At 34.7% G+C, this 11,823-nt stretch overlaps 1 protein-coding gene across 1 annotated transcript in view; it reads right to left on the bottom strand.

Moving 5' to 3' along the window:
* Nucleotides 1-407: 407 nt before the first annotated feature.
* Nucleotides 408-11,823, bottom strand: part of LOC145276379 (beta-adrenergic receptor kinase 1-like) — a 41,627-nt gene continuing 30,211 nt past the window's right edge. The window contains exons 4-8 of the mRNA XM_080127735.1: nt 10,871-10,978; nt 9,971-10,037; nt 7,988-8,088; nt 3,980-4,142; nt 408-676 (exon numbers count right to left, since the gene is read on the bottom strand). Of these exons, the coding sequence (XP_079983861.1) occupies nt 434-676; nt 3,980-4,142; nt 7,988-8,088; nt 9,971-10,037; nt 10,871-10,978 (682 nt within the window). The 3' untranslated portion in view covers nt 408-433. The remainder of the gene's footprint in view (nt 677-3,979; nt 4,143-7,987; nt 8,089-9,970; nt 10,038-10,870; nt 10,979-11,823) is intronic.

Here is an 11,823-nt window from a genome sequence, read left to right as displayed (position 1 = left end):
ATAGACAAACAAAATTATATAAAAATCAGTTAGTTACAACTTTTCAAAAAGTTTTATAAAAACCCAAGGCATCAATTTTTTTTAAATAAGCACAAAAGTGTCAATTTTGGCCATTTTAACTCGAAAGGCACTCTAAGGGGGGCAACCAGAGTTTTCCCGGAAAATCTGTTCTGTTACTTTTTTTTACTCATATCATGTTTAATGTTTGAGCAAAATTTTCAAAAAATTCCAAGGCGTAGTTAGTTATTGATAAAAATGTGGACAGACGAACGGACAAGGGTGAATTTACAGGTCCACCCTCCTTTTGTCGGGGGACCAATTAAATATTGGTTAAAAGAATATCTTGCCACCATAAGACATACAACACAGATCACAGGATTGCATCATTTCTTTGAAGTTTGATAATGCCAAGAAGACCAACATTTTAGAAAGATTATTTTTTGACCAGGACTATTGAGTAGAAAAAATAAAAAATAAATAAACGGAATAAAGAAAGACATTTAAAGAAAATCTGACCTTTTTCGCATGGATCGTCTCGCTTGGGTTTCTTCTTCATTTCAAGTTTGTCTGTCTCTGTGTTTACTGTTTCAAATACCGTTTCAGTAATCTCTTGCTGCCATCGGTCGGATACAGTCAAAGTGAAGTTCTCGTACAACTGCTGATCAGATTCAAGCAACTAGAAAAGAAAAGACTGACTTTAGGTGCATTGATTATTCTTTTTGTTTTGTTTTCTTTGGGTGGGTAGGGGCTTAACTCATTGACCCTCTGATTCAGATATGTAAAATCAAATTGTGGAGTTGAAATAGCTGCAGGTAACACAATTTAATGTTTAAAAATAGAAAAATATGGTGAAATTCATTTTAATTTCAACTTGCAATTTTTTTAAAGGTTATTTTACAAAATTTACTCTTTTCTTTCGATAAATATACAATTTGTTCTCTTGCGTTAATAGTTTTTTTTTTTTTTTAAAAAACAGCTTAGTTCAAGTCTGGTTAAGATCTTGTGTGATGAATAACTTCTCGTTTAATGTTAAATTTTATGTGCATGATATTTAAAAGGGAAAATAATTCTAATTTTAGCTACATTGATTATTTTTCTGCTAAGGTAGAGGCTTACCAACTCATTGACTCTCTGGGTCAGATCTGTACAATTATAAATTATGGAGTTGAACTATAGTGTGTATATCAGAGCAGTAGGTATCACAAACTGGTTAGTGCATGAAAATAGGTAAATATACTGAATTTCGCTTAAATTTCAACTTGTGATAACTTTTTTTTTTTTTGAGAGTAAAGCAGTCACAATTGTGAGTAATTTTTCCAAGTGGCATCTAGAAATAATAAAACGTTTTTCTTTTAGGTATAATTCTGAATTTAAAAATTTTTGTGAGCATTATTTGGATTAATCAGACAGTTTCCATCTTGAGTATTATTTGCACAATGTTTCGATCAATGTAACCTGTGACCTTAAAATGTATACGTTGATGTTTTTAATATTGACAAAGGGTTAACCACATACATCCACGGTTTCATATTTAAGTTTGAATTAAGATTAAAATAAAAAATAAAAATTATTAAACAATAAACACTAGGAGATATTAAGGCCCTTAAAATTTGTACTATAATTCTTTACAAGGACCCGTAGCGCTGTAGATAGAGTACTTGGTGAAATTCAGTTGTAAAAGTTATATTCCTGGAGATTGAAGGTTCAATCTTCAGTGCAGGCAACCCAAAAATACAATTGCAAATTACTTAGGATTTTTACTCTGTCATGGCTAACTAAACAAAGGCATGCAATCCTGGTAGATTAAAGGGATCCACTTGAAATTTTGCACCAATTCCAAACAATAGAAAGATTCCAAAGTTCAACAAAATAACCTGACTAAGGTCAGTGGTTATATCAACCGACAAGATGTGCCCGAAGAAGGTCGGTGGTTATATCGACCGACAGGATGCGCCTGAATAAGGTTGGTGGTTATATTGACTGACAAGATGCACCTGAAGAAGGTCGGTGGTTATATTGACCGGCAGGATGCGCCCGAAGAAGGTCGGTGGTTATATCGACTGACAAGATGTGCCTGAAGAAGGTTGGTGGTTATATCGACCGACAGGATGCACTCGAAGGTCAGTGGTTATATTAACCGACAGGATGCACTCGAAGAAGGTCAGTGGTTATGTCGACCGACAAGATGTGCCCGAACAAGGTTGGTGGTTACATTGACCGACAAGATGCGTCCAAAGAAGGTCAGTGGTTATTTCGACCTACAAGATGCACCCCAAAAAAGGTCAGTGGTTACATCAACCAACAAGATGCACCCAAAGAAGGTCAGTAGTTATATTGACAGAAACATTGAAAATAAAACTCACAAAGAGTTTGAAGAATCCAAATAGTATGATTATCATACAAACCAACAAAGTTTCTAATTTCCAACAAACTTTAGTTTTGCTACGGAAGTAAATTTTATATAATTCTGAATTTAAAAGAAAAATAAATTGTATTATTTAATTAATCAGACTACTGTTCTTATCTTGTTTACACATTTCAGTCTATATAACCTCCGACCTCTTTCAGGTTGATAAGTAGTTGGGAAAGTGTTAACTACATCCTTCCAAGGTTTAAGTTAGAGTTAAAAAAAAAAAAAAAAAAAAAAAAAAAAAAAGAAAATACTAGATATTATTTTTAAAATATTCATGACAAAAAGGGTGAGTGGCTAAAATTTAATCTAATGGATAAAACTCACTGTCTGTCCGTCTCCATATTTTCAAACTATCTTTTCCGAAAGTTGCAGAATGGCGCTAGGGGCCTCAAATGATAAGATTTTTAATGGATCATTCTTTTATGGGTCTTTAATCAGTTAAAATGGTTTTTAAGGAGTCAAAAAAGGGTAAAAATTGAAAAAAAAAAAACCAAACATTGTTATACATTTTGTACATTCATCTTAGTTTATTTTTAATTTTTAATCAGTTCATATGCGGGTCACGTTGGTACAGTGGTAACGTCACCAGTTTTGAATGCTACCGTTTTGCTTTCAGTTCTAGCTGATATTACTCAAGTACTCTTTTTAAACTTTTGAAATCACAACTCTGTAATAACATATATGAAATCTAATTTAAGGGTATTTTGCGACCGAGCAAAGCTGCCCCCTACCAGCCACTATTTAGATCGTAAGTTGTTAAAAACAATTCACAAAACTAAGAAACTACTGATGGACCATAATCATTTAAACACGTTATTCTCGTACGAATATAAATTTGATATGACTGTTTAGATTTTGCAAAGGCCTACATGTCTGCATTAAAAGTTTTTAGGTATAACGAAAACTAAATTTTGATTCGAGATACTTTAAGTCGTGGTCCCGCTTATTGGATGCCTTTTAAAATGTAAATAAAAAATTTGATGCAATCGTATCATATGGAGGAGCACTGCTTATTGGAGACGTTTCAAACGTGTTACACTGGGAAAAACCTTAAGATAAACGATCAATAAATGATAATCATTTTTTTTCTTAGGCGTAACTGAAAGGGTTAATTTTCTTCATACAAAGCACCTCGCTCTAAAAAAAAAAAAAAAAAAAAAATCCCTTATCAAAAATTCCTTTAATGTCTTTAACATCACCCTTAGCCGAGTCTTAGATTACAAGCCATTCCTTATTACCTCCCCATTGATGGAATCTTCCAAATACTATATTAATCGAGAGCCAAATACTATTTTCGATATCAGACTCTACTGATATACGACCAACAAGTAAGCCTAGCTTACGTCACCACTTTTCTCTATATCTTGTTCATTTTTTCAATATATCTTTAAACCCTATACCATGTTTCAAGTTGTCTTTTGTGGCCTCGATCTGGGTGTACATAATATCATTATAAAAAGACCCCCCCCTACCAAATTATTCAATTGTCAACAATTCTTTTGGTGTTTGAAAAGACTAGGCGGGTTTTGAAAAACCAGCATCTTTAGATGACGAACCATTCCTTACCTTAATTCCTTTGGTATCATCTTCATCGAAAGAGCCAATATCAAATGCATCGGCAGCGTTAACTTCTCCACGTGGCGGAATCAATGGAGGCGGGTAACGAAGTTGGTAAACTTGGTTCCAATCCATGTCATTGAAGAATTCGTGTTCCTTCAATTCTTTTGCACTAGAAAAAAAAATTGCAAAATTCAATAATACAGATACACAGATCCAAACTTAAAATCTAAAATGCCTACGACTAACACACCTAATTGAAGGACGCTCTTACACAGAAGTTGAAATAGGTGAGGACATCCTGGAGGTGGTGGATTCCTTTAGCTTCCTAGGAGATATGAGTTTTGCAACGGGAGAGGGAAAAGGGTTGTAGTATAACATTTGGTACATTTTAAGTTAGGAATGTAGTCAGGAAGTGGGGGGGGAGATAGAAAGAGGAAGGGGAGGAAGGGAAAGGGGGATAAAAGGTGGGTGATGGTTGTTCTTGTTTTTGGTTTTGCAGAACATAAGTTTTGCAAAAGGAAACAGAAAAACAAAAAGCGTCAATGTTAGGTGCATTTCGTCTCCACAAAACAAACACTCAAAGTTGGAATATTTTTGATTGGCATTGCCCTGGATAAATAATGCCTAATATTTCAAAAAAAAAAAAAATATTCATTCTTTGACAGCCAACTGGGTCAAGTTTTGCAATGGGAGAGAGAGGGTTCAGTCATTTCCAATATTATCTATTAATATACATCTCACCTGTCTGTTTAAATGTATGTATGAACATATGTATGCATGTATGTATGTACGTACGTACGACTTGCAAAAACTTTCAACAGAGGTGACTGATTTTCACAAGATCAGTATCATTTTGAAGCTAGACCCTTCGGATGACAAATATAGAAAAATTGGCCCAAAACATTAATTCCTTCACCCTCAACTGGACACTTTTCTACGGGGAGGGTCGGTTTTTCTGCTGACATTTTTTGCAAGTCATTCACCCCTCGCGCCCATGACGTCGCATAAAAGGCGTTATCTCGACTGTCTGTGACCTCACAACAATGGTAGGCATATCGGTAAGACATTTTTTTTTTTCACCTCTTTTTCCTCTGGCGCGTTACGGGTTATTTTATTTTTTTTATTTTTTTGCTCAACCAACACGTTACGCACACCTTTTCCGCCTTTGCGTCACGGCCTGCCTGCTATTTTTTTTTTGCTCAACACACACCTCCAAACACCCAGGCTAGTCTATAATATAAAAGAGAGCTGACCGACTTACATTAGAGAAATAGGCTGACAGGAGGCAAAAGAAAGATAAGGGATAGGGATGTGGAAGAAAATAGATTGGGGGATAGTTTTAATATACAAATGTTACAGACACTTTTAGTCTCTTCTATTTTGCTTTTTATGGCTGTGGACAGAAAAGGTGAAGTGTAGCATCAAAACAGATACTACACTGTGATCTTGTCCCGAAGGCCAAGAAATGTTTGTGCTTAATGTTTCTTTAATTGTTTGTTCCCTAAATTCATAATTCAGTTTTATCAGTATTAGATTGTATATTGCTTTAAAATTACATAATTTTACAAAGATAATATTTATATTTTATATTGAATAAAGTTCAGTTTTATTATTAATCGAATTGGGTTCCTTTCTTTTCTTTTATAACATGTTTTAAAGCTCTTTTTAAAAATGCCCTCATATAATATCGACAGGGACAGTTCGACAAATCTTACCTACATTGCCTGCAGGCATTTTTCAGTTAACAGGCCTTCTACATCTCGGTGGCCGTGGTAACGCCGACTAACCCTACTAGTCATCATGAGTATGCTGTCCTTCAAAGATCTCGGTACTTTATCCTACTGTGTTGTAGCATTCCATACTCAGTGCGGAAAGTTTCCCCACAAGTAGTGCATAGGTAGTTACCAGGGTTGTGCCTTTTTTTTTTTTTTTAATAAAGGAGTCACCACTTATCAAGGCCCGGAAGCCACTTGAGGATAAAGGGGGGGGGATGAGTGTACAGTGGTCAAAGGGGAATATGACGTAGTAATCGTTACTAATGGAAATTTGGTAAATTGGATTACATAAGGGGATGGCTCATCAAGAATTTGTTCACATTGAACTTAAAGACGACCATGTTGTAGTCAGCTGGAAAGCAGGAAAACGGAACAGAGTTCCACAGTTGTGCAGTTCTAAGAAAGAAACTTTGTTCATGGAATCTATGCTTAGGTTTAGGCACAGATAAAGAATGGGGGGAAACTGATAGTGGTTTCATCTAGACAAGTGTTTTTGTGAAGGTCAGGCTGGGGAAACTATGGATTGGAGCTCAGACGAGCACTTACCCTGAAAATAACGATAAAGCAGAGACAGGCTTACAACCTCTTTTCTGTGGGAAAGAAGTTGCCAGGAAGAGAAAAGAGCATCCTCAACTAGGCTACGAAGTCTGTTTTGAACTCTGTCAAGGCAGGATAAGCTGCTTCTAATCTCCTGCCCAAATGTGGCAACAGTACTCCATCCTTGGAGGTACTTGGCTCTTATACAGGTAGAGAACTGCATCAGCAATGAGATATCTACTGGTGCGGTAGAATGATGATTTTTCCAGTAACCTTAGCAACGGATTTGATGTACATGTTATCAGGAGTAAACATCAGACCTAGAGGCTCGTCAAATCATGGCGCCTCCCCAAGATGGGAGCTATTCATTTCGATTGATGCCAGACGGAAATCAGAGCGTTGATGATGGAAAGATAGAAGCTTGGTTTTAGATGCATTAAAATAGATTTAAATTTTAGATGCCTTTGGTAATGTTTTTGTCCAGATCTGGCTTTTATTTTAGCTCTATTTCTACCTTTCCTTTGTGAAGGCTTCTGTTGCACAGTGCATTGTGCGGAAACATCTGCATGTGCTGGATTGTCAACGGTAGTGGAGGCCAGATGTACTTGTTGATGGGGTCACAGGTTTAAGCCATTGACATCGGGGAACTCGAGACTGATATAAACAAGCGGGTAGCTTGTCAGAAGGAGAAAAAATAGACACGTGCCCGGGTGTTGGGACACCGCTCGATTGTCCACCGACCACCATCAACTGCCGCCCTCTCTATTCCACGTCGTCGCTAAGTTTCTCGCAGCATTTTGGAAAAGAAATAAAGACATTTATTTTTCTACAAGTTGTTTCGTGTCTGTTTTGGCCAGAGAGCGCTGGAAATGCATCACTACTGCGCCAGCAACTTTGCTTTGCTGCTAGCTCTTCCCAATTTTTCGGGTTCATATTCATTGCCTCTGAACTCCAATATATGGTCCCCTCTTGCCAAACATTTACGAGAAACACTCGTTTGGTTGTAAACACTATGAATAATTTCCTCCACTATTTATCTGTGCCTAAACGTTAACGTAGATTCCATGAACAAAGCTTCTTTCTAAGAACTGCACACCTGTGGAACTCTCATCCATTTACCTGCTTTCCAGCTGACTTCAATATGGCCATCTTCAAGTCCAATGTAAACAAGTTCTTGATGAGCTGTTCCCTTTAAGTAATCCAATTTACCAAATTTACACTTCTAAAGATTACCATGATATTATCCAAGAGTTATCACGAAGTATAGACAAACAAAATTATATAGAAATCAGTTAGTTACGTCTCAGAAAATTTTATAAAAAATCCAAGGCATCAATGTTTTTTTAATAAGTGCAAAAGTGTCAATTTTACCCCGAAAGACACCTCTAGAGGGGGGGCAACCGGAGTTTTCCCGGAAAATCCGTTCTGTTACTTTTTTTACTCATATCATGTTTAATGTTTGTGCAAAATTTCAAAATATTCCAAGGCGTAGTTATTCAGAAAAAAGTGGACAGAGAAACGGACAAGGGTGAATTTACAGGTCCATCCTCCTTTTGTGGGTGGGTGGGGGGAATTATCATTTGTATAACAGGGCCAGCAAAACCTGTCCTACATTCTAGAACATTTGGAACTCTTATGCAAGGTGCGACGGCAACGCGGCGGCCTCAGTCATGTCTGTATCAAATCTTTTTACGATACTCACCCTTTACCCTTGCATCCTAATCTCTCCTCGACTTCTCGCTTTAAAAGACCTTCGAGTAAAGATCGCATTTCTGTCGACATGGAATCGGGTAATTCCACATTCTGAAAACAGAAAATAAAAAAAATGAATGCAAATGCTTTTTTTTTATTTCTCTGAGACAAATAGAGAGATAGAACGAGAGATAGGAGAAAAAAAAATATAGCTTTCAATGAATTTATAGGAATATGTTTGTGGCCAATTTGATGAAATAATTGAAAAAATTTAACCCATAATAGGCTCTGTATGGGGAAGTAATTTTATCCAACCAGTGATGGGTCTCTCTCATATATATATGTGTTTTATTTTTTTATTACTGTTTTATCTGTTTAGTTACACATGTTTCGGTTGCCGGGCCATATCTACGATCCAGCAACCTCGTCAGACTTTACAGAAATGGCTATTATTATTTGGAAGAACAATTTTAGAGGAAATACGAGAAGGAAAAAAAATAGATAAAAAAATAAATAAAAAAATAATAACCATTTCTGTAAGATCTTACGAGGCTGCTGGATCGTAGATATGGTCCGGCGACCGAAACATGTGTAACTAAACAGATAAAACGGTAATAAAAAAAATAAAACGCATATTTGCTCTGAAATAGCATTGAGCACTCTTTTCAGGTTTTTACTAATTACCATTTTTGCTAAATATATACACACACACACACACACACACACACATATATATATTAGTATTGGGATGATTGATCGGAATTGGAAACTGTGTGCTTATTTTCTGATGCCAAAAATGATTCCTTTATATTTTTTTTAATATTTAATTTTTTTTTTTATTTGATTTTCTTTGAAACAAAATCTTCCACTGCTGGTAGTAATAATAAAATAAATTTATTAATTTTAACTTACCAATAAAGCTAAAAGTTACTAATCAACTCCACAAGTTTTTTACGTTTGAGAAAATCTATGCAAATTCAACATTTTTTTTACTGTAATCCTGTGACAAAATAACTTTATAGTTAAATATTTTGAGATTTTATAAAGAATCGGAATCTGGAAAAATATTGGAATCGTGCCATCACTAATGTATGTATATGACAATTTAATTTTGTAATCTATATATGTATAAGAGTGTGTGCATGTGTGTGTGTGTGCACATGTCTGTGAGGACACTTCTCAACCTATATACTCAACAAACTTTTAATCTAGAGTGTCGAAATTTAGTATATAGGGTAGTCAGACATGTGGAAAACTTTTTAATCGGTTTTCATCAGGAAAAAATGGCTGCTAAGTGGTCAAAATTTAAAAATTAGCACTTGGAGGGGGGGTCATCAGATTTTTATTGGTTTGTCAACTGTTTCACAAATGCGCATGCGTGAATCATTCACGTGACACTTATTCTTTACATAAGGAATCTAAGTTTGAAAACACTTAAGTATCATGTCAAGCTGGCCTAATGATTATCACACTTGACTCACTGCCTTTAGGTTTTGGCTTCGATCTCAGCTACAGTAGTTTTTTTTTTTTTTAATGCTCATCATTATAATATATCCTATCATATGTACATAGATCAAAGTAAATAATTGGACTGAAAATACTATGACCACATTTTCTTAGATATAAACGGTCAATTATTTTCATCTTTTGTAAGAAAAGTTGATGGAAGGGGAGGGATGGAATTTGTCATGCTTCAAAGATTTAAAACGGTTTCCAAATATTTAAGCTTTTAAATAAAAAGTCTATTTTTAATTTGTTGTAAAGTTACAACTTAGTTTAAATAGAACCAAAAAAAAAAATTGGACTAAAAGGAAAACCCAAATTAAATTAGAAACACTACCGGGCAGTGCTAGAGAGAGGCAGCTAGTATAGTCATTTAGCACAGGAACCAATTCAGGTATCAACAGTGGTGTCAAATCGCAATACAAAATATAAATATTTGAAGAAAATAAGTATGCGTTAGAGGGTGGGAGAGGAGATGTTCAGAACTCACCATTGTCATGGTCATTCGGTCAATTTCATGTTTGTCTTTGGTCTTGTGTTGCCTAAATGGACTATGTCTGAAATGATGAAACAAAAAAAAAAATAATTTCATTAAACAAAATGACAGTAAAACATGTACACTATTATCTCAAATGTTAAGTAATTTTTTTTTTTAAATCCTTTGAAATAATAAATGTTTGCTACTAAAATTAAACAAGAGAAAAAAATTTAAGAGAAAGACTGGAAATGTGCAATGAAATTCGAGTGTTTTAGCCCCCCCCTTCCAATCATGAACCGTTTGTGGTATCACAGAATTAATATTTAAAAGAGAAAAAGAAAGCAAGCTAAAACGTGGGAAACAGAAAAATAAAGAGAAAGAAAAAGGAAAAAAAAAAAAAAAAAAAAAAATCAAACCAAGTCAGAAATTTATTATAAAGAAAAAAAAAAAAAAAAAAATAAAAGCCTTTGGTGGATTTAACAAAAAAAGTAAAATGCAAAAAAGTATATTTAAGCAAAATTCACACTTTTTGTGAATTTTCAAAAAAGAAAAAAAAAAACAACTTTTTTTTTTAAAATGGAATCTCATTTTTCTTTTGGTAAAAATTCAGAAATCATCGATCAAGCCTCCTCTACTTTGACTTTTCATGATTTTCAATTCAATTTACTATTTCAGAAGAATCCTCCATTCAAAGAGGAGAAAAGGGTGGCCCAGTATCTTTTGTTGTCATAAGATCATTTTCCCAAGAATTACCTCCTCCTTTCTAAGGGAGTAGTGCAATATTTGTTCTACTGTCATGAGATCATTAAAAAAAAAAAAAAAAAAAAAAAAAAATCTACCAGGCAATGCTAGAGAGGGACAGTTAGTATAGTCATTTAGCACAGGAAAATAATTAAAAAGAAATTGACTTACCCTTTTAAAAGTTTGTAAAGCATGCAGCCAAATGAAAACCAATCTGCGCTGGAATCGTAAGCAACACCCTTGGCTAATACTTCTGGTGCCATGTACCCGTGGGTGCCCCTGTCGGAAGAAACAATCAATGGGTAATTTGTAATTTTAAGGCGAACACATTTTTTTTTTTTTTTTTACATTGACAAAAAAGTGAATTTTCAACTGCCATTTTTCTGTAATTCTTCTATTACAAAAAAAGGCAGCTGTCTGTATGTATGCCCAGCTAAAAGACAAACTATAAAACAAAGACTTACAAATTTGGTATTTTCTTGATTGGTGTTATCTGGGATGAATAATAGCTAAAATTTAGAAAAAAAAAAAAAAATTCTTTTGGAGTTGAATGGGCCAGATTCCTATAGCCTGGGTCGTTTTGTCGCACTAATTTAAAAATAAAAATAAAATGGTGACTCATGATTTGAGGAATCTATTAAATAAAATGGAAGACGTCTATGAGATTACCCCGCCTCTAAATTCCACGATTTTCACTTTTTTGGAAAAAAAAACTTTTTCACATTAATCTCATCAATCATAAACTTCCAGAATAATAAAAAATTTTTTTTTTTTTTACTTTATCAGGGATCAGTTTTCAACTATAACATTCTACTAAATTAAACACCCACTTTGTGACCATCATCAAGAAAAAAAAGATAGTGACTCTTATGTGACTGGTGAATAGGGGCTATGAAGGGAATTTTCTTAACACCCTCCTCCCTTTAGATTTACCCATTTCTATCCTTCCAACTTCTGACTCACCTATAATATGACAGGTATGCTGAAAACGAATATCATGATAATGTTCTGTTTTAGCGTTGGATAAAAATGTCCAAAAGTTCCCTTCGCAACCCCTTTTAGATAAGAATATTCACCGGTTGAGAGAGAAAGAGAGAGAGAGAGAAAAGAAGAGAGAGAGAGAA

This window comes from Euprymna scolopes, unplaced genomic scaffold (assembly GCF_053919585.1).
Source record: "Euprymna scolopes isolate OS-2025 unplaced genomic scaffold, ASM5391958v1 sca92, whole genome shotgun sequence".
NCBI classification, from domain to species: Eukaryota; Metazoa; Mollusca; class Cephalopoda; order Sepiida; family Sepiolidae; genus Euprymna; species Euprymna scolopes.
Note: the sequence above shows the minus strand (reverse complement) of the source record. Positions and strands in the feature narration are given on the sequence as shown.